Source organism: Nesoenas mayeri (assembly GCF_963082525.1).
Source record: "Nesoenas mayeri genome assembly, chromosome: 15".
NCBI classification, from domain to species: domain Eukaryota; kingdom Metazoa; phylum Chordata; class Aves; order Columbiformes; family Columbidae; genus Nesoenas; species Nesoenas mayeri.
In genome coordinates, this window is record NC_137559.1 from 8,047,687 (window position 1) to 8,069,593 (window position 21,907).

The 21,907-nt window shown below is 45.6% G+C and overlaps 1 protein-coding gene across 1 annotated transcript; it reads left to right on the forward strand.

Annotated features, from left to right (window-relative positions):
• Positions 1–6,906: 6,906 nt before the first annotated feature.
• On the forward strand, positions 6,907–21,683 carry GPR139 (G protein-coupled receptor 139; the record flags this gene model as incomplete). Its single annotated transcript, XM_080353665.1, is given in 5 exon segments — positions 6,907–6,927; positions 6,929–6,967; positions 6,969–7,043; positions 7,045–7,174; positions 20,749–21,683. Coding segments are annotated over 5 exon segments (1,200 nt in total).
• Positions 21,684–21,907: the final 224 nt, after the last annotated feature.

A 21,907-nucleotide genomic window follows, 5' to 3' on the forward strand; every position in this document is an offset into this window, starting at 1 on the left:
GGTCCCCACCTAGAAGACAGGCTTACCGCAGCTCTTCCGCCACACAGAGAATTGCTCGATTGTCTCTGTTGAGTTGAACTGCATCACTGAGTTTGCAGTTACATCCCTCTCCCTGCCAATACTGACAAGTTCAATTTTCAGTTTGTTTTCTTTTTTTTTCTTTCTTTCTTCAATGATATGTTCCAGCATCTTTTCCTCCTGCTGTAGACAGAGCTAGGTGAGCTGCAGAATAAACATAAGGATATCAGAGCGCTGCACCTGCCTGTAAAATGACATGAATTTAATCAAAACCATTTCTAGTCTCGGGGCTCAGACACACGACTGGTCTTGTTGCTCTTCCCCTAGGCAACTGCTTGCTGTGCCTCTAGCGTAGGCTTGGACATATGTTTGATATCACCAGCAAGCGACTAAGCAGAGAGGTAGGGAGACTGCATTATTTGATTTCTGATTATGTAGAGCTTCCTTCTTTTTGTGCTCTCATTGGGCTTATGGATTACAGGAAAGCTGTGGCTAACCTGGGCCGGATCCTGCTTGTGCCTCACTCATGCCAAGGTATATCAAGAGAAATTGTGGCATGTTCATTGGAACTACATGAGCGTAAGACTGAGCACAAAGCCTATATGTATTTGTAATGGCACTACTTTTGAACAAGTGTTAACTCTTTTTATCTAGAAAAATAACAATAAAAAGATACGGCCAAAGCAGGAAAATAAGTGTCCACTGGCAGACAAATTACACTTGCTGAAAATTCAAAATAAGAACTTTTACACCAAGGAAATAAAGCCAGATGAAGAGTAGCCTTTATAGCCACTTAAAACATCCACCTGCAGGAAGGTATTTTTGCTGTACTGCTAAGTGTTGTACCTAAAAATACCCACAACACCTAGAAAGTGAGAAAAAATTAGTCTTTTGCTTCTGATACATTTTATAATGGTTACATCTAATTCAAAGTGTATCAGACAAGAAAAGAGGAGTTCAAGGAAGCCAGAACCTTTAATCTAGTTAATTAATAGGGGAGATAGCATGTGAAAGCCTTATGTAAAATGAGAGAATAATCTTATTCTGCTCAGGCTAGCTGCTCATTTGGTAGACAGGCATAAGTTAACAAGAGGCCTTGCAATCGATTTAATTGGCCACAAGATCAGAGTCTGCATCAACCTTTCATCCATGGAGCTGCACTCTCTTGTGCCTCCTGTCCCTCCTGTGGAAAATGAACGTGATGCTGCAGGACCTTCCTCCAGTTCTCCCAGGCTGTCAGGAATAAGCCCCATACAAGCGGGCGGAAAAGCAGCGTTGGGCTCTCACAGCTGCGGGGTAGCGGCTGTGCGTGCCCGTGACAAGCACGGCAACGGCAGGGCCACCACTTCTGACAAGACGCTCTCTGTAGGCGCCTCGTGACCAGCCAGTGACGACTGCTCCATATAGAAACTGTCCCTGGCTCTCATGAAGAGGTGCATTGATTTTGCTGGCACTCATGATGCTCCAGCAATGCAAAAGGCATCAACAAGTAAATATGAGAAAGGATTATGTATTTCCTTAAAGTGAAGAAAAGCTCCAAATCTAAATGAAAATCAGGTAGCTTTATCTTGAGATATGCAGAGAGGATTAAACCAAAACAGCTAAACGTGGCATTTGCATGGGAACCCCTAAACAACAGAACAAAGTACGCAGCTCCGTGACAAAATAAGGTCTAACAAGGTTTACCATGACAAATATGAACGCTTTGTTATGCCGCAATAATAATATTTTTTTGCAATAATTAGTATAAACAATTTGCACAATGATTTTGAAATAAGAGATAATGTAATGTATTTTCACCCTTTTCCCTGGTATTCAGAGGCTGGACTTGATTGCTGCTCAGTAACAGAGAAAGAAAGTTTCACCTCCATTTGTCAGCCCTGCAAGGGCTGTGCACAGTCTACCTTTTCTATACTTAAACCACGTGGAATTTCTAGACTAAGCAAAAAGATAAATATTCAAGTACTTTATTATTCAACTTTTAAAAATCCTGATAGAGGAAACACAGAGAATCTCTGTAACATGAATCTCATGTGCTTTCTTTTCACCCTGAGGAGAGGATAAATTCGCCTCCATCTTTAGAAGTATTTGTCAAGTAGTTACATTTTAATCCTGATTTATTTATGCCTGAATCCAGCAAAGCACTTGAGCGTATGCTTATGCTAAACATATGAATTGGCCCGTTAACTTTACAGTTAAACATCATACAAGTACATCATATGAGCTCTGATGGATTCTCTTCACTTCCTTATCTTGCAGAAAGAGTTTAATTTCTGTTTTGAGTTGTGGATTCATTTTATTTTAAATATGCTGACTGTTGCAAAAATAGTAGAAATTTGTCATAACCACTGCAAACTGGACAGGTCAAATGAGTTTATCTCAGCGCACATTTCTGCCACATGTTGTCAACATTACCCGAAAAGAGTATTATGGAAAGCCAGGTGTATCACCTACCAATTAAATGCAGACAAAACAGAGTTACCTTCCTTTGTTTTGTAACACTTCTTTAAAACAACAGATGCTAGGTTCAATCTCATGTTCAGGCATTTATCACATCTGTTTTCTGTTCCCTTGGAAAGTGTACTCACAATAGCGCTCAAATGAATTACAATGAGATTTGTCAGTTGAAACCTAAAAGGGAGTTCAGGGAATAAACATTTAATTTTAGGAGGAAAAAAAATAGGTGTTTAAAAGCTTTAAACTAGTTTTCAGATGGGTCAAATAGGCAAAGCTCTATTACAGCCACCGTTTGAGACCTATCATAACCTTCATGAGGTCTCCAAATAGACATGAGGCCAAAGGAAGAGGAGATGAAGAGAAGTGAGGCTGCAGGCTCTGACTCTGCAGCACAAGCTGGAGGAGCCATGACACATCGGCATTCTGGCCCTGCAGCCTTCCCCAGCAATCACCTTAAAAATGAACAAATCTTCACCGTTCCCTTGTAAAACTGGAGCCTGCCTTTTCAGAGGTACTGAGGAGGCTCCAGCAAAGAACTTTCATAATCACATTTTTTTTCTGACAGCTTTTATGTGAATGCAAAAACGTTTCCCTCCCCTTGTAAGCCTGGAGAGACCTACAGAATGGTATTGACAAAGACAGTCCTTTAACTCAGAAGGAGTAGAATTTGACTCAATTATTCTGCAGGCTAACATTAAGGAAAGATAAAAATATTGCTTTGAAGAGAAGGAGTTACCTTTTTGCAGCAAAATTATATACAAGCATCTAATAAAGTATAATCTAAGTTCTGTCAATTCCTACAGGTATCATTTTCTCTGCAGCAGCCCTGAGATGAATACTTCCAGCTCTGCTACAGAGATCAGGCAACCTTGATAAGGCCGTAAACCAGTTCTCTTGCCAATGTCCCTTGCCTCTTGCAACTGTTAGTCCCACTTTTTTTGGCCAAACAGTATTTCCCTGTTGAGGGAAGAGATATCTTCATCTTTCAAGCTGCCTCTCCCACTCCCTCACACACACTCCACACATTAGTTTCCCAGTCTCACCTTTGCCATCTTCCAGGCACGTTACTCGTGTCAGTGTCTTTCAACATCACGACGTTTAGTTCTTCCAGACTCCTTAAGTCAATGGCTCTTTTCTCTTGAAGTCACCATTGCTTTGCTTCATGGTCTGAGTGGATGGGGCTGTGCATGACTAACACGTCACTCAATCTTCCTGCCCCCAGGATCACTGCCTAGCAGGTTATAGAAAGGCTCAGTTGCTCTGAAAAACAGAAAGATAATCAAGTTCAAGTGGTTCTGGAATTTTAAAAGCAAAGTACATCCACCTCTTACGTAACATGTCATACAAAGAATAAACTGCTCTCGAGAAAAGAATAAATATCATTCATTGTCTGAGCATGTAGCTCTTTATGAGATGAGATTCAGAAACCAACCTCACTGAAGCTCCAGAGGCATTCTGCCTTGGCTGTTAATTCAGGAGCAGACCAGTGCTTTTCTCACTGCTGGCCTGATGTTGCACGTAAATGTCATCCCTTTAGAAAGTACCTAGAAAATAGCAAGAAGTTTAAAAATAAACAACTTTAAGTAGAAGCAAGCATTGTGGTTAGTTTTGAATTAGCTTTATTGAAATCTATTTATGTCTAAGGTTCTGTTACCGCACAATTCAGAGAGCAAAATAACCACGTTCACTTCGTTTAGGTCAAAAACTCGTTTGAAGGACAACCCTCCCTCAAAGCATATTTTACACACTGAACACGACAGCAATCTTCACATTTACTTTGGGCCTTTAATTCTGCTATATTGCCAAGTATTTCACTCATTCAACTTCAGTGAAGCAAAACCAAATCAGACCTGGAAACCTGGTCCATCCTGCATTAGAAGCTCTTGGTGCAGTGAGGCAGCAAAGTTCTTCAACGAACTTCAATCCAACTGACTGAGGTAGCAGGAGCAGACTCATTTTCTCCAGCCTCTCCCTTTGCAGGGCAGGCCAGAGGAAATGTTAGTGAACATGACCAAATTTTCTAGTTTTTCCCCTCATACAATGGGAACACACCAGATGCAGCAGAGCTGCTCACAGTGGTGAGGCCCTAGTGAGAGTCCCAGGTGGAAATATGGGAAAAGATTCTTTGTCTTATGGCCAAAAGCTCTTCCCAGCACATGAGCAGCTACCTGAACTGCACCCTAGAGACAACTCTAACCCAGAGGAAACGAACGTTACTATTATAGAGACCTCTCCAGGGAAGTCCTGTTGTTGAGGATGTTTAAAACTAGGCCAGATAGGACAGTGGCAGCAGCACAACAGAAAACAGATGGCAGAGGCAATTCCTTGCCCTCCAGCTTCTGGGGGATTTCACTGTTAACTGGAAAGTTGAGAGACCCGAAGTGCTGCAAACTGGATGTGAGGCTTTTTAACCATTGGTGCCAAGCTACTGCTCCACTGCCATCTCCTTTGGTGTGTTGCTTTGCTGATAAACTTCACTTAGCTTTGAAACAGCAAGTCATTATTTCAGCCCTACTGATGTTTTACTCCACCGAAGAACAGGTTCTGGGAATCACCATTTGTTTTTTAGGAGGCATTAAAACATCTCTTTCCTCATCAGCTCTGTTGCAGCAATATAAGAAGAAATGACATTTTTTAAAATAACAAGGAGAAAAGACTGTAGGTTAAAAATCTGGAAAAAAATAGGCAGAGTTAATTTAACAGTGCTTTGTACTGTGTAATTGTACACACCTCACTGCTTTATACAATTCTGTTGGTTCTTTGAATGAATGGTTTCAAAAGATTTCTTTGTAAAAGGAACACATTCACTTAAAGGCCATCCTAGCAGACTCTAACCATCTTTCAGACTACATTCACAAAGACATCAATTGAAAAAAACAGAGGAAAAATGTATGTTTTTCCCGCATGTTTAACCTGGGAAGCTTGACAGCAGTTTTAGTACAGTTCAGAAACACCTCTTCTATTAAACATTTTAGTGTATGAACCAGCCGAGTCTCCCAGAAAAGCGGCCTACTCAAGTCCTTGCAGAACCAGGGCCTTGCTCATTCCTTGTGTTTCCAAACTGAAGCTAAACTCCTTTTCAAATAGGATCATGAAAATCCAAAGATACAGATACTTAGTAACCTGATGGTCTGTTACAGCACTTGCCCTAATGGTGTCTTCCCACCAGTAGCATACTTTTAATGCTATAGTGTTATCCATGTTAAATGATCAGGTGTCTTTGGAGAGCAACGACCACATCTTTGTTTAGTTTTGTAACTCAATTGCTATATTTTTGTGTGTACCCCAACCCAACAGACATGTCCCATTGACCAGCCTCACATGTATTGCCCACCTACACCATCCTCAGCCAGCTCTGGCAGGCACAGAGATCCAGGGGAGTCTTCCCACACACAGTGGGGGCCGTGGGCTCAACCCTACACACTTCTGGTGAAACAAGAGCTTGTTTTCTGCTCAGTGGAAGTGCACTGTAATCAAACACCTATTTCATCACTAAACCATGACCATCCTGAACACATCGATATGCTGTCATCTGTCCAGCGCACTGATCGGTAGCACAAAGCACAGGACTCTACCACCTTAATGTAACAACTATAACTCTAAATCATTTATTACTTAAACCTGAAACTATGTATTGGAATATACAAACATTAAGGAATGGGTGGAAAAGATTTTTGAAATCCCAATTTCCCTTCTGCTTTGCCTCATGGGAATTAAACACACACATGTCTGTTTTTCATGGGGGAGCACAGCATATGTCACAGCTGGCCACCCCGGTCGCTCACCCTGCAGTGCTGTGAGGAGAAGAGTGACCCTGCAATTAACTCTGGGTTTGCATTTCAATTTTACAGATATAAACCCTCATTTCTAGATTTACTACTTTCTTCCCAGACTGTGTCAAAGCACAATCCAGGGCTGCCAGGCAGGTGCACCGCTAAGGAACTCTGCCTCTGCTCTTTTGTTATGTTATTGAATTATGTGCCAACTTAGAGAAAACTCTTTTCCTACCCCGCGCTGTGGAGTGAGCTCTCTTACCACTGGGGCAGCGGCGGTGCACCCGTGGGGGTTCACCCGTGGAGCTCACCCTCACCGCCACTCAGCTCCACAGCCGGAGTGACAGAGGGGCCAAGAGCCGGGCACCCCTGTGTTGACCCGGGCTGAGAGCGGAGAAGGTCCCGAGGAGCAGCCCCGAGGCTGGGTCTCCTCAGGCCCCTCTCCATCAGGCTTCCCGTCCTCCTCGGGTCCCCAGACCCGCCTCTGCCGCCCAGGGGGTCCCAGGGCAGGCTCCCTCACACAGCCAGCGGCGAAGGGGCGGCGGGTGCCGCCAGCCGGGGCGGCCTGAGGCGGGGGCCGCCCCGCCCTGCCGGCGGGAGCCGGGCTGGTCCCGCCCCGTCCGGCCCCGCAGCGCCCCGCACCGCCGGGGGCCGCGCCATGTGCCGCCGCCCGCCGCGGGGACCGCGCCGCGCTCGCCGCCGCCGCTGAGCGTGCGAGGGGCGGGCGGGCGGGCGGCGCGGCCGGGGCGGCCCGTGCGGCGGAGTGAGCGCCAGCAGCGCGGCCGCGGGAAGAGCGGGTCCATCCATGGAGCACAACCACCTCCACCTCCACAACGGCTCCCTCCTGGCGCACCACCGCTATGGCTGCGGCTTGGGATACGCACCTGTCGTCTACTACAGCCTGCTGCTCTGCCTCGGGTTGCCGGGTGAGTGCCGCGCCCCGGCAGCGGGGAGCCGGCGGGGCCGGGGCGCCGTGCCCGGGCTGCCCCGGGAGCTGCGGCGGCGGGTGAGGCTGTGGGGCTCCCGCAGAGCTGCGAGCAGCGCTCCCCGGAGCGGCTGCTGCCTGGCTGCCTGCGGGGCGGGGTGAGCGCGCTGCGGCGTCCCCGGGCTGCTGAAGGCACCGGGAAGGTGTTCCCTCGCGTACCTGGTGGGATTTACAGGGGCGTTTCTCAGACAGCATCTTCGCTGCCTGACACGGTGCTGTCCGGGCGTTTTCTCTCCCGCCGGGGTTTGTCCCTGCCTGCCCTCGCACCGCTGCGGTCGCTTTTCCACCCGGACTCGGGCGCTCTGACTTTGAACTTGACATGCAAAGTCTCAGCCCGTCGTGAAGTTTCTACCATAGCAAATATCGCCATTTGAAGACAAAGTGGTACTGAGGACAGGAGTGCACCCGGTCTGTCCCCTATCGATCGCATGCCAGGCTGGCAATAATTAAAAGTGTAGCTGTTGAGTTTTTCTGGTGCAAATCTCTGCTTGGCTCCCTGGGGCAGAGCTGGCTCTAGGAGCAATGTGCCACCGGTAAATAACTTGTCTAGGAAAGGAGCACGCTATCACAAGGTTAGCAGTCAGTTGTCTTACTCAAGAGCCGGTCCTCATGGCTGATGGAGCAGGGCAGTATCTAGCAAGTCCAGTCTTAAGGTCAGCACCTTGCAAAGGCAATGATGACATTGAGATCTCTGAGTGCAGGTACAGGGCTTAGAAGGAAGTTCCGGCTCACAGACACTAACTAGCCTCCAGACTGTATGATGTTCAGCAAAATTTCCTACTTAAAAGGGGGACAAAGACAATAGAGAGGTGCTGAGGATGAGAAAAGCAACAGACCCCAACTGGAGAAAGGATGGAGGTTTCAGGCATGGTGTGAACACTCGTGAGACACCACTGCCAGCAGGCAGGTATCCACAGCTCAAAACATGCAGATGCCACATGAGCATTGTATCAGCATGACTGTCTCAGCTGAGACAGAGGACTGAGCAGGTTTTTCTCCCGGAGGGGTCTGTCTGAGGTTGTCAGTGAGATGCCTTGACACACAGAATTGCTTGTGCAGCACCACTTCTGCAGTTACAGACTGGGCTTCAGCAGGCAGAGCTCCCATCCCAGCACAGCCTAGGTGGGCAAACATCCCAGGTTGCTCCCTGCTTTAATGCCTCCAGCCTTGGAGAAACTTAGAGCGATCCCAAGGACAGGCAGAATGAGTCGGGGAAAAGTTAGAGCAATCTGATGCACCAAGATGAACTGGTATTTTAAGAGTATGGTTGTGCCCATATCGTGCTTTAAATGTGTAGCTGTACATAAAGTGGCAAGCAGCAATAACAGTTAATAGTCTACAATTTCTTAATGTTCTGCTCACCTTAATTTCTTATTCAAGCAATTAATTCATAGAAAAAAAATTTAATCAGACATGAAGAGAAGCCTGCCTCTGAACAGCACACATGCAATTACCACTCTGCATATGAATTGATGTTCTTTGTGTTAGTTTAATTTTTTTTTCTCCCTGGCTTATAATTAAAATTTGAAGATTAGCTAATAGTTCACACTAATAGTTCAGAGAACTGGAAAGTTTACCCACAGAGGATGCAGGGCTTAGGCAAGTGTCTCTGCTCCACAACATTGATGAGTCTCAGCCCTGACCTAAAGAGACTCAACCAGCAGGGATGAGGAAGTACTTTCCTCTTCATTAGTTCCTTAGGGGCTGCTTAGATCTCCACAGTAATGACAAGCTCTGATTTCAACACCTGTCCCCTAGGAACAGGCCAAGACTTTCTCAAGATTATCAGGTGAAGAAGTTTTATGAAGCAGTCTGTGGCTAAGCTTGCATTTGTATGTCTCTGAAACAGGGGAAAGTCTTATGTACACAGACAAGAAAAATCACTTAATGAGCATTGTGCACATACTTGCACCAGCTCCCTAAGGATACTACATTGTAATTACAGACCCAACACTGTCATTTTAAGAACATGGCTAAAATCGGTGCATGATCCAAATTTGCAGTGGTGCCACACATTTCTCAAGGGATCAGATCAGCAGTGGTACCAGTGAGAGCACTTAACAGAACCAGCCAAAGCACGTGGTGGTGTAACGCTGCTGAGTTCAGGGGACTTACATCAGGTATGTGGTCCCTGAGACTGCACAGAGATGAGAACAAACTGGATATGTGTAGGGGAAGATTCACATGGCCAAGCTTCATTAAGGATATAATATGGGGCAAGAACGGTGCTAAAAAGAGCTTTTCCTGTTTAATTTGAAGCTGTTCTTCAGTTTTTGAGCATTAGAAAATTGTAAAGGTAGCACAGGTATTACCTGTTAGAAGAAGAACCCTGGAGTCTGTGGGGCCTTAGTAATTAGCTTTCTGTGGTGCCAAGAATTTTAGGGAAACATCATCTAAGATCTGTCCTCAAATACAGCACTAGTGCAGTGTTTTGCTGAAATGGAAATGGTTGACTCCTTGTCACAAATATTGAAGAAAGACTGATGAGAGGGAAGACCAGTTAACTGTTTCTGCCTTTCCTGCTTTGGTGTCTGAAGGAAATTTTACTAACTCAACAACTCCACTTTGAGGCCAAGCCATGCTAGGCCTGATTGTGCATGCAGAGAAAGCATCCTTTCGCCTCCCTTGTATGACCCAGGCATCTCAGCAGATCCTGCTCTCAGCAGTGGCTCTTTCTTTCTCCCTCTTCAACCAGGCACCAGAAAGTCTGAAAAATGCTGACATGAGAGAGAGCAAAGTGAACTCCTGTGCCCCCTGCTCTGGTTGTAGCACACTGAGGCAAGTCGCAGGCTGCGCCCTGCAGAGGGACAACCAGAGAGGCATCACTGCAGGCTGACCCTGCTGCAGCAGGTACCACACGCTGCAGTGGCCACAACTGCCAGAGATGATAGCACCTTCTGATCAGCTGGGATGGGAGGTTGCTTCATTTCCCTCTAACCATAGGCCAGCAAGCAAGAGACTGTTTTCGGAAACTTGTTTTGAGTGCAGATGTGCAAAGGGGTCCCACAAGTGTGCAATCCTGCTGCCAGGGGCACGGGTGCCCCAGGAGCAGGCTATGTGAGACGGGGAGAAACTGCCGGTGCAAGGGTGGGGAGCAGCACAAGGCAGTGGCACTGGAAGCGGGGTCACACTCCCATTTAGATCGTGGGTTTATAATTTATGGAGCTGCTTTGCAGCCCCTGCTCTGCCGTCTCTGTACTCCCCATGTCTGTCAGTTGGAGAGGACCTCTGAAGCATCTTCAGTTAGCCAGGAGGCAAGAGAGGGGCTGCAGGAAGGCTTAATGGAAGTATTTCTTGCTTTAGTGAGAGAAAATGACAAGAGGTCTTGTCAGATGTGAGTGAGGGAAGAAATTTCTCCAATTCAATACAGGAGGGGGCTGGTAAGGAAGCAAAGAGCAACAGGTACCAACTCTCAGTCCATTTCTTTGCCAGTAAGAGCTGCACAAAGCAGCAACACCAAAGAGCTCCTGCTATAGCTGTGCCACTGAACATAGCTGGGCAGGTCAGGCAGAGGAGCAGCAATGCTCACTGCAGAGACCTGGCTGTGACCCTGATTCCTGCTTCATTAGAAGGTGCAGCAGCAACTGAGTTGCCTCGCATGCAATCAACTTCTCTATCATGGGGACAGCACACTGCTGCTGAAAGGACAAAGCATTTCCTAGACCGGGGCCTGGCCTGATCCATGCTTCCAGGGGTCTCCTCTTCGTGACAGTGCAGAGAGGCAGAGTAAAATCTGGCTTTCTTATTGTGTGACTGCTGGTTCCACCTTGCTCCCCGGTCAGTTGTTTACCTGGGGAGTAATTCAACTTCAGGGATCATCGTATCCCAGTGACAAAGGACAGGCACATACCTGGTACCCACAAAGCATTCCCAGGAGGTAACAGACTCGCACCAATGCCCCAGGGAAGTGTTTCTCCAAACCTTGAGAGCCTGGTCTACACATTCCTTTTATTCATGCTTTAGGCTTCTGCTTAAAACCCATCACACCAATTTAAACTCAGATTCAGGACTTGGCAAGCTTGGGAAAGCAGCCTGGACACACTTGGGTGCTCCCAGCTGGACGGCGTGAACAGGTAGCTTTTGTGTCAGACCTGATGCCTGAACAAGGTGTCGCAGAGATGGGGACAAGCCAGGTCATTCAAAGACCAGCCATGAACAGAGCGCACTCAGCAGGCTCCATGCAGAGGGAGAGAAACTGTAGTCCTGACCTAGAGGAAGGTGTAAACTCAGCAGGGGTGCCTAACCTTTTTAGCCTTCCCCTAACAGATGACAGACTGTCTGTCCTTGCACAGCAAGTCAGCTCCTTCCTAGGGTGTTGGATTGACATGCACTGCGCCTGCGCAAACTGCAGTACCAGTCACAGGCAAGCTGAAAAAATGGAGAACTGGTCCTCCTGGATCCTTCTCCCTATATGCAGCTTGGAATAAGGAGGCTACCTGGAAGGCATTCAAGGTCATTGTCCTGGCAAAGCAGGTACTGCTGGTGAGTACCCCTCACCTAAGAGACCAGCACCACGCAGCAGCCCAGCTGTGCTTCTCTCCACTCCCAGCAGTGTAGGAGGAACGAGACCTGAAGAGTGTTGCCACCTCCATGCTTACAGCCACAACTTGCTTAGTACTATGAGTAGGAAGGGTGACGGGTAGCAATGTTTGTTGATGACTCACATGGCATGTAATACCCAGTACATACCAAAGCAGGCCAAAGGCAGGTGTACATACAGCACACAGCAGTACAGAAGTGTGACCCATCTTGGATTCCTGCCATCTACTGCCTCGTGTATCCTTCTGCAATCACAGTGCAGGCTTCTGATTAAAGACAGTATTTCCAACACCTAAATAAACAGCCTCTCTCATAACAGCACACCTGAACAACAGAAGTGCTAAAGGAAGATCTGAAAATATGAGTGGAAGAATTTTTACATGCAGAGTTATGACCTTGAAAGAACAGCACTCTTCAGCTGTTGCTCATTAGATAGAGTTCACACAATGAATAAGAACTGAACCCTCCTGAGGCCTGATTCAACCCACCTTTTATTCGAAGACCATACTTTCTCTGACTTAAAATCTGAAGTGGATGCAAAGCCAGTACATTGCATCCTGCTTAAAGAAGGACAAATAAATTGGCAGAACTTTAGCTTAGCTATCAGAGCAAGCGAAGGGCACTGCAGCACATTACAGTAGCACTACTGGACAGAGGGGAACAGAACTGCTGCTAACATGCTTAAAATGAGTCACTTCCTATTGTAAAATGAATGCTTTTTCTTTAAGGGAAGAAGACTCATTATGAAAAAGAATAGATTCATTACAGTGTTCCTGCACAGAAACAGTGACAGCAAGGCGTGCAGATGGGAGCAATTTAGTTTGGTCACTGTGTCTGTGACTGTGGCCACCACAGCCTGGCAGCCTGAAAGGCAGCGTGTGGCTGAATCCATGCTAATGCAGAAGAGGACTTGATTGCACATCTCTGAACGCCACTACAGAGCACAACTTTGCATTTCTTCCGCCATATCAGTAGGAAACAACACAGTCAGGGCTATAATGGTAACGAGGTACAACATTTGGGAGGCTCAGTAGACTATGAAGTGCACAACCTTGTATGGCAGGCTGCTGAAATGGATTGAGAAGGAAAAACTCCAAAGGAGATCTTTTTCTTGAAATGACAATGACACAAAAGAGAGAGCACAGCCAGTTTTCACGGTAGGTGGGTAATGCAGAACCCCCAGTTGTTAAGAAGCCAAGCCATTCAGAAGCACTAGGCAGTCTCATATCCTGCTGTTCTTCATCCACCCCCGTACTTAGTTCTGTCTTCCTCCTCCTCGTTCTGCTCCCCTCCATAAAATATGGGTGAATCAGCAGAAGCAAGCCAGCAGGAGAAGGCCTTCATCCGCAAACGTCAAAACAATTTGCTGTAGGCAAACAAACAGCATGGAGATGTCCTGACATGGGGTGCTCTCTTTCACACACCACGTGTAAAGCAATCCCTGGCCACAAAAGCTTTCACCTTCTGTTTCAGGTGATCTTTTTGAGCCTTTAATCTATTTTTCCCATTAACTTTGAGACACCAGAAAAGGAAACAAAGCAAAAATTAACCCCTTGAGCACAGGAGACCTTGCACACAATTCAATTTTCATTCTGCAAAATAGAGATATATATGTATGTAAGGATCCTAAACCCCAATATCCAGAGCACTGTTGGTGCCGTTCTGGAGGTGACCTGATGGGAGAAGCTGGTGCTGAGTTGTCCCCCAGGACACCAGTGCAGAGGGAATGAAGTAGAGGCTACCAAGGAGGACCAGAATTAGCAGTACAGAAGATGAACAATATCCATGGAAGAGAAGCTTGCCTGTTGAAACACTGAACACATCTTTTTCACTGAAATTGTTCTCTTCTACCACCTGAAACAGAGAGTCCCTGGAATTGTACAGTCATTTAACTTCTCCATCTTTTCAATCAGCGGGTGCATTGACTGCACACATAGGTGCACTAGAGGTTGCTTTTGGTTTCAAGACAAATTACCTGTCAGTCAGTTACATCAGACTAGGATATCGCACAAACATTTGTTCATTCCAGGTGTGCTTTCTTCAATGTCCAGACTAGCACAGGAAAGAATGATATATTTAGTGTGGATGCAGCATATTTTCTGTGGGCGAAATAAAGCCAAACAGCAATGATTTTACACAGTCTGCAATTTCCTGCATATTGTGTAAAACTGGCATAGTCTCTGAGAAAGCTTGGCCATGAGGTTTGTGAGCCTGAACTCCTATTGCATTAGCTAATGCTTTAGGAAGACATAAAAACTTTGGGTTTTAGCAAAACCACAATCAACAGTAAAATCCTCTTAATTATTCATGTTCAGTAAAGAATTCTTGCCAGTGCTCTTATGAAATCACATCCTACCTCCATCCTAGTAGTCCCATCAAATACCTTTGGCACCTGCCTCGGTGCTTTGGCATCCGATATCAAAAGGGTTAGAATGGTTTTGTCATCCTTGAGCTCAAGTTACTCAGCTTGAGACCTCTTAAACGTTGCTGACAGCCCACATTTAGAAGCCACAGACACCTGCCAAATGAGACACCTGTATTGCCTTGAAAATCTCCATCTGTCCAAATACATTGCATGAATAAACAAATCTCTTTCATGATTTCTGCATTATTTTGCAGATTGCTTTTTCTCCTCCCAGCACTGATTTCCATTAGAAAGCTTTACTGCTCTGGTAGCAACATGCAAGGCTAGATTTTGGGATGTAAGTTTTAGACATTTTTACCCTCATGAAGGTACCTCTAAGAAAGCCTTCAGGGGATAAATGTCCAAGAGTCTTTAGAGACTTTCTGTGCTGTAGGCCCAGCTCAGGAAAGGTGAATGAGGAGGGTGAAGACAGCAAGAGGAGAACCAGATCCCTGTCACATTAACACACGTCTGTCACTGGTGAGCACGTACTGGGCCTCCCTGCATCTTAGCCTGGCATTCCTTCTGGGCTGTTCCGATATTGCAAAAATACCCCTATTTTATAAAGGCTAGGGTAAAAAGCCTACTCTGACCATCTAGGAAAACTGAAAGCAATGCAATGTAATTACACCTGTCTGCCAGACAAGTTACTGCACTTGAGCCTGAGTGGCTGGCAAGGCTCAAAGTGAATCCCTGGCCATCGGCGTCTCCACACCATTACCGTGTCTGTGCCCTCCAACAGCGAGGAAATGCCTTTGGCTGGATTAAGACTCTCCTCTGGCCTCCATGACCAGCCAGCGCCAGCCGCCAAGCAAAGTACTCCATTCATAGCATCCTTCCCCAGAGCCACCTCAGCTAATAAACACTGTCAGTGAGAAAAATGTCCTTGGAGGCCAGATTTCATCGTTAGAATCTGGCCTCTGACACCAACTCATTAATTCACCTGTGACTTGTAAGCACAAGGCCATGCCACGTTTTCTCTGGCAGTCACTAACCCGCTCTCCTGCATATGGAGGGGAGTTTGGGTACCCTGGGCAGGAGCCCAGTCTTCCTGTACCTCCAGGCTTGCTCTCGCCCTCAGAGCTGGCATGGTCTGTCCCTGCACAGGGGATTTCTAAGCACAAACTACATGAGAGCCTTCCTACAAGGTGTGAAACCTCCTCCCATGACAGTCCTGTATCCACACCTGCTGTAGCTCTTGCAATGCTAATTTTTTGGCTCAGATTTCCCTCTCCATTCCCTGGGAGATGATGCAGGCACCGGCAGAAGGGGCTGAGGGCCCTTCCCTCCCGAGGGTGAGTGGGTACGTGCTGTTCGGCAGCACTCAGACAATTGAACAACAAATGAATTTATTTTAAAAAACAATCCTCACAGGAACTCTCAGGGAAGGAAAAACTTGTATAGCATGAATGATATTCTATAAAGTATCTCTTTATGCCTCACAACAGTTTAAGTAAGGATCTCAGGATATGATAAAAAAGAAGAACAAATTACAAAAGAAAGGAGCAAATCACATGAGCAGGCACCATTCACTAAGGTTGTCCCCATCTGCTGTAGTGTTGAGTTTGACCCATACTGGCTGTAAGGAAAAAAATGTGTAACTGCCCTATCTTCTTTAATGACAAACAGCATCCAGGGGTCATTTTTAAAGGCCATATAACCAGCTGTAGCCAACATCATTAATAAACACATTTACTTTGCCACAGCATTTTATTTTTTTTTTAAATAACTCCTGTTACGTTGGCTCCATCAGAAATCATCCAGTGTCAGCATCTTTTCCAGAGAGCTCCCACACAAAGCAAAGGCTGAACACCATTCTCATCCAATCTGGTAACTACTGGTGAATGGCTGAGCTAGTAACCGTGGCCAGATGTGGCTGCTGGACATGGCACCTGTTTACATTTTAATATTGCCTCTTGCTTAGAGGAAATTATCTATTCCCATTAAGCCCAAACACCCATTTTTTCACCATACATTTTCCGAATATCGCACTTAGTCTTAAAGTTTCTAAATCCAAGGAGGAGCTGTTACTAACATATTTTTTAAAACAATTTAAAAATTCCCGTTCGTAAACTGTCTCTCTCTGTGCCAGTCAGGTGACTAATGCAAGGCCTACAGAGTAGTTTCATGCATTGCACAATAATTTGTAGGGATCCTAGCAACAACTGTATTCAGTAAAAGGTGTCCATTATATTCAGTGACCTAATGTTTATCACGCTCGGTAAGCGACGCTCATGGCCACTTCATTTAGGTAGTTTATGATGCTGAACTACTGAACCACACAGCAGGCCTTATTTCCAACGCAGCAGCGCTACCACTTGCGTTGTAAAGGCTGTTTCACTGCACAGGCTGTTGTGTATGTGCAAAATGCTCTCAATAAAACAAACAAAACCAAATCCCAGAAACGGGCCTATTTCTTCTTTGGACAGATACAATTGCTCCTGCTTAAGCTCACATGTGGTGATAATAGTTGGTGGAAGGAGCTTTATGAATCCCCTGCAAAGACTGTGGTTAGACACTATTTGAGCTGTGAGTGTAATCGAGAAAACAAGAAGCTGAGGAGAAAGCTGTGCCGTTAGGTCCCAGGCACTGCGAGACTGCCTGGGCTCTGCAGACAAGGCAGCGTGGCTTTGGCACAGGAAGCAAATGCAAATCCACGTAAGAACCAAGGTTACTTCTAAAGGATGTTCCCTCTCAGATATGCAGGACAAACAGCATGAATTTCAGTGCTACAGTTTGTACTCAGCAGCTGATAATGTCAGAGGAGATGTCAAAGGAGAGATGCAAGTACCCCATGGCAAAGCCTGGCTGAGTTAGAAGGTTGCTGTATTTTGAACAGCGTGGACTGATGGTGTTTGGGTGTCAGGGACCTTCAGATGCTGTGTCTCAAAAGCATCCTCATGACTTAAGGGAAAGAATTGAGACTGCCATGTCTTACAGTTGCTTCTCATCATTTGCTTGTAGCATCTCAAGGTTTCAGCCAGCTACTCCCTAATCAAGCTCTGGTTCTCGACCAGATATTTATAAATTCAGAATACTGCACTGTAGCAAGCAGTGCTGGCATAAATTCCCATCTGTCATCCCCTAATCAACTCCTAGCACAGTGATCAATCTTTTTCAAATTCAGATGATCTTAACTACTTAGTATCTTAAAAAAACCCAAACAAACAAAAAACACCACAAGAAATGGGCAGCATACCATCCAGGACAATTTAGGAGCACTGACCTATCCAGAAGCTGTAGATCCACATACATTAAGTAGAAACAGATATTTTTATATCCCCATCATAATTTCTGCCATAGTCGTCATCACTGAGTACAATATTAGTGCAAGAATTAGGGTAAACAAGGTTAAAATGTGGTCACAAATGCTCTTCCATCACCTTTCACACGCAGTAGGTAATTTTTGTCCACAGGAGAGCTTGTGGAGCACTGAGCAGGTACCCAGGAGTCACTGAGATGCTGGCACAAGGACACAGTTGTTCACATAGAGCACTGATCCCACCCATTTCCCATTTTACTGAGCTTTAGACAGTGTTTGAGGACACAGCAAGGACTAACAATGCTGGCTAGGAAATGGGTGAAGGACTGAGACTTATCTGTAGCTCTTCTTTACCTTCCCTATACAGCATGCAGCAGGAAAAATATTCCCAAACCCTGTGCTAAGACACTGTTGTACTGGCAACTTTCTGCTGCACCCCAGCATGTATCATTTTTCACAAAGTAAATGATATTACTATATTTTGTATCATCCAGACAGAAAAAGCCCTAACGTGATCCTAGGGAAAGCATTTCCAATACAAGATACCGTAACCCTTGCAGAAAAATTGGATAGAGCTTGCACGTACTTTGTCAGATCAATTTTCTAATCCGGCTCACCAAGCAAAGCTCGCTGGCATTAGACGAATAACTTGCATTTCAGAACATGCTGTTACTGCTGTTGCTGGGAACCCTGAGAAACACAGGGGGAGAGGGTAAAGAGCAAAGGACTGCTCATAAATCTGCTCTCATCGGAAAATGAGAGGGGGGTTAGAACCAAACAGCAGGACCATGCAATGGGCAGAAGGGGTTGGGGAGCAGGGCTACTGTGCCTGGATATGGTACAGCTTGAGCATCCCCAAGCACAGCTTGAGCATCCCCCAGCATCCCCAGGCATCCCCCTTGCTGCACGCTGGCTCCCGCTGCTGCTGGAGTGAGTCAGACCCAGGGCATTTAAAGAGAAGATGAACCCCATGGGTCTGTGAAGCTAAGCCACTCAGCCTGGCTGGCCAGAACTGACAGGGACTGCAGAATCATGATAAACACTCCAGCTCGAGGATTTCCTTGACAGTACATCACTCACTGTACCTCTAGGGCTCATCAGCAGGCACAACAGAGGCATTTTGTAAGCAAGTAAATGAAAAATGACACAGCAGTTCTGACTACATCAGCCCTATCTCCCCTGTCTGCTCCGAGCTGAAATCAATGCAGGTGCATTCCTGTTAATGGAGAATCAGGAAAATTCCCCCAGAGGCGATTTGAGACAATTCTGTTGGAAATATTTTTTTTTCTTTGGGGAAGGAATCAGTTGATTGTCATGTTTGATTTAGTTTTGTTCCAAGATACAGAATTAATACATTAAGTTAATATAAAAATACGTGACACTTATGAGGGCTATTACTCAAGATCATTCATTCTACCATAGTTCATTTCCCTGGTGGCAGAAATCTTGCTCCCAGACATCAGGCTTGGAAGGCATTTCTGAAAGAGGCAGTTTTCTCCAGTGCAAAGTAAAACAGTTAAAAAAAAAGAAGAAAAGTGCATTTTCAGTAGTAGGGCATATGCCCTAGGTCACCATTACCTTAATGTCAGCAACTTCCTTTCTCTCTGATTTAAAGGAATCCTTAGAATTATTGTTGATTTGTTTTGGGAAATCCATCAAAGCTGGCAGAAATGTTTGAAGCATTGAATGTGCAGAAGAGGTGATTTATAGGACACTTACAAAAATGTCAAATATCAACATTTAGCAGCCTCTTGTACAGTAAACCAGATCTCTGATTTTTAAGCGCTACTTGATGTATCTTAGCCAAGTGATGTAACTTCAGATGGGAAGAATCATGCCTGTCTCATTCCAGCCATACTGCTAGGAAGAATAATAGGATTTTTCCTCCCGAATCAAGACTTACACAGTAAGTTCTAGCAAACATGAGCAAGTAGTTAAAATTTGGCTACACCTTAGCACTCCAGGAAAGCTTCTAAAGGCCTGCGAGGGCCGTTTGTATCCATGTTAGGGAGCTCTGCCTGGCCAGTGCCTGTAGGACTGAGCCCTTCCAATAGCATCCCTCATAGTACTGGTTCCAGCATCCACTAAAGTGTATCTTTAAGTTGAATCACAGCTTTAGAAGACTGAAGCAAACCAGACAGTGAAACAGAGACAAGACACTTGAGCACTTCACCACAAAATATTATTTGTCATGCAATACCTCTAGGCATGGTTTAGGTGATGGGTCTGTATTGTGGCCAAAGAGCTGCAAGCAGATGCTTTTTCAGGAAACCCAGGGATGTTTATACTCAGACTGAATCGGAACATCCATCATGTCTGATGTGACCAGCAGGATTACCTTTAAGGCTCGACTGCATCACTCCAGAGAAAAATGGCCTTGTAGTTGGAGAAGGACTTGTAAAGAACAGCTCTGAATAAGTAAGCAGGTCTTTGTGGAACAGATCAGTTCAGTGGTGGGGAGACACTTCCCCAGAGCCCATCTGTAGGACAGCGAGTCAAACAGGCAGGACTGAATTTCAGGAGATTCATCCTGGGCAAAGCTGAAAACTTTGAGTGCTGCAAAGCACCTCCAGCTCCTAAGGAGCCAAGGACACGTGTTTCCCTGGAAGTCCTTCTCTCGATTAGGATCCCACTCAGAGAAAATTACTTATACAGGTGAGCTTTGATTTTAGCTCTTTTTAGATGAAGTTCAAAACTAAAACAGGCAGGCACCACAAGCTGGGATGAGGAACAAAATGTCTCTCTCCAAAGCCCACCCCACACTTCTTATTTGTCACGTGTTAAAAAAATAAACAAACAAGAATAAAGCAAGGAGGGGGGAATAAAAAAAGAGGTTTCTTTGTGTGAGACATTATGTTTTGCTGCTGCTGCTCCTCTTACCTTCCTGTGCCCCCTGCTCAGGATGCTGCTCCATGCCCGCAGCAGCAGCAGAGATGACCAGAGAGCAGCCAGAGCGCCAAGGCCTTAACTCAACCTCTCCATCTGTTCTGAGGAGACAAAGGGCTGCTGGACACCCCCTAACCCTGTGCCTGGGAATGAAGGTCCTGACTTTGTCCCTCATCCTGGCCTGCCGGGACAATGAGTGTTTGTGTATCCCACTGCTGGAGCAGGGCCACACGTGGCTGTCATTGCAACAGCTTCTCTGAGGGATGCAACTGTAGCATTTTCCTTTTGGTTTTGTTTTGGACTTGAACAAAAGTGATCACATTGCCAAGTGCTTGCACAGAGCTAGTGCTCCAAGCAAGTGCTCAGAAAAGCTGGTTTTATTAATACATCTTAATAGCCTAACTCTGTGTTTCTGTCTCCACAGCAAACATCTTGACAGTCATCATCCTTTCCCAACTCGTGGCTCGCAGGCAGAAGTCCTCCTATAACTACCTTCTAGCTCTAGCTGCTGCTGATATCCTGGTTCTCTTCTTCATTGTCTTTGTTGACTTCCTCATGGAAGACTTCATCTTAAATAAACAGATGCCTCAGGTACTGGACAAAATAATTGAGGTCTTGGAATTTTCTTCTATTCACACCTCCATTTGGATTACGGTTCCACTAACGATCGATAGGTATATAGCTGTGTGCCATCCGCTGAAGTATCACACTGTTTCCTACCCTGCTCGTACTCGAAAAGTCATTGTTAGTGTCTATATCACCTGCTTTTTAACCAGCATCCCCTACTACTGGTGGCCCAACATTTGGATTGAAGACTACATAAGCACCTCAATGCATCATGTCCTCATCTGGACGCACTGTTTTACTGTATACTTAGTGCCCTGCTCCATCTTCTTCATCCTGAATTCCATCATTGTGTACAAGCTGCGACGAAAGAGCAATTTCCGACTGCGAGGGTACTCCACAGGGAAAACAACAGCCATTTTGTTTACTATAACTTCTATTTTTGCCATACTTTGGGCACCAAGAATAATCATGATATTGTATCACCTCTACGTATCGCCTATAAACAACAGCTGGGTGGTACATATTGTGTCGGACATCGCCAATATGCTAGCACTGCTGAACACTGCAATTAATTTCTTCCTCTACTGTTTTATTAGCAAAAGATTTCGCACAATGGCAGCTGCCACACTGAAAGCCTTCTTTAAGTGTCAGAAGCAACCTGTGCAATTCTATACAAATCATAACTTTTCCATAACAAGCAGCCCTTGGATTTCCCCGGCCAACTCCCACTGCATCAAAATGCTGGTTTATCAGTATGATAAGAATGGAAAGCCTATAAAAATATCACCATGAAAAGGCAATAGTTGGAGTTTCTGGGTGCAAGTTCTTTTCAAGTGGTTACATCTTCAGGATGTAATTTGCTGAAATGGCTGTTTTGAAGAGAGGTCATTTGATTTCATTTCCCTGGGAGACCAAGGGCAGATCAGACTGTAAGAAGGAATGGAAGCACTTGATTTTACGAGCAAAAGTGAGAAGGCAAACACCTCTGTCTCTTACATAGCATTCTGAATATGCTT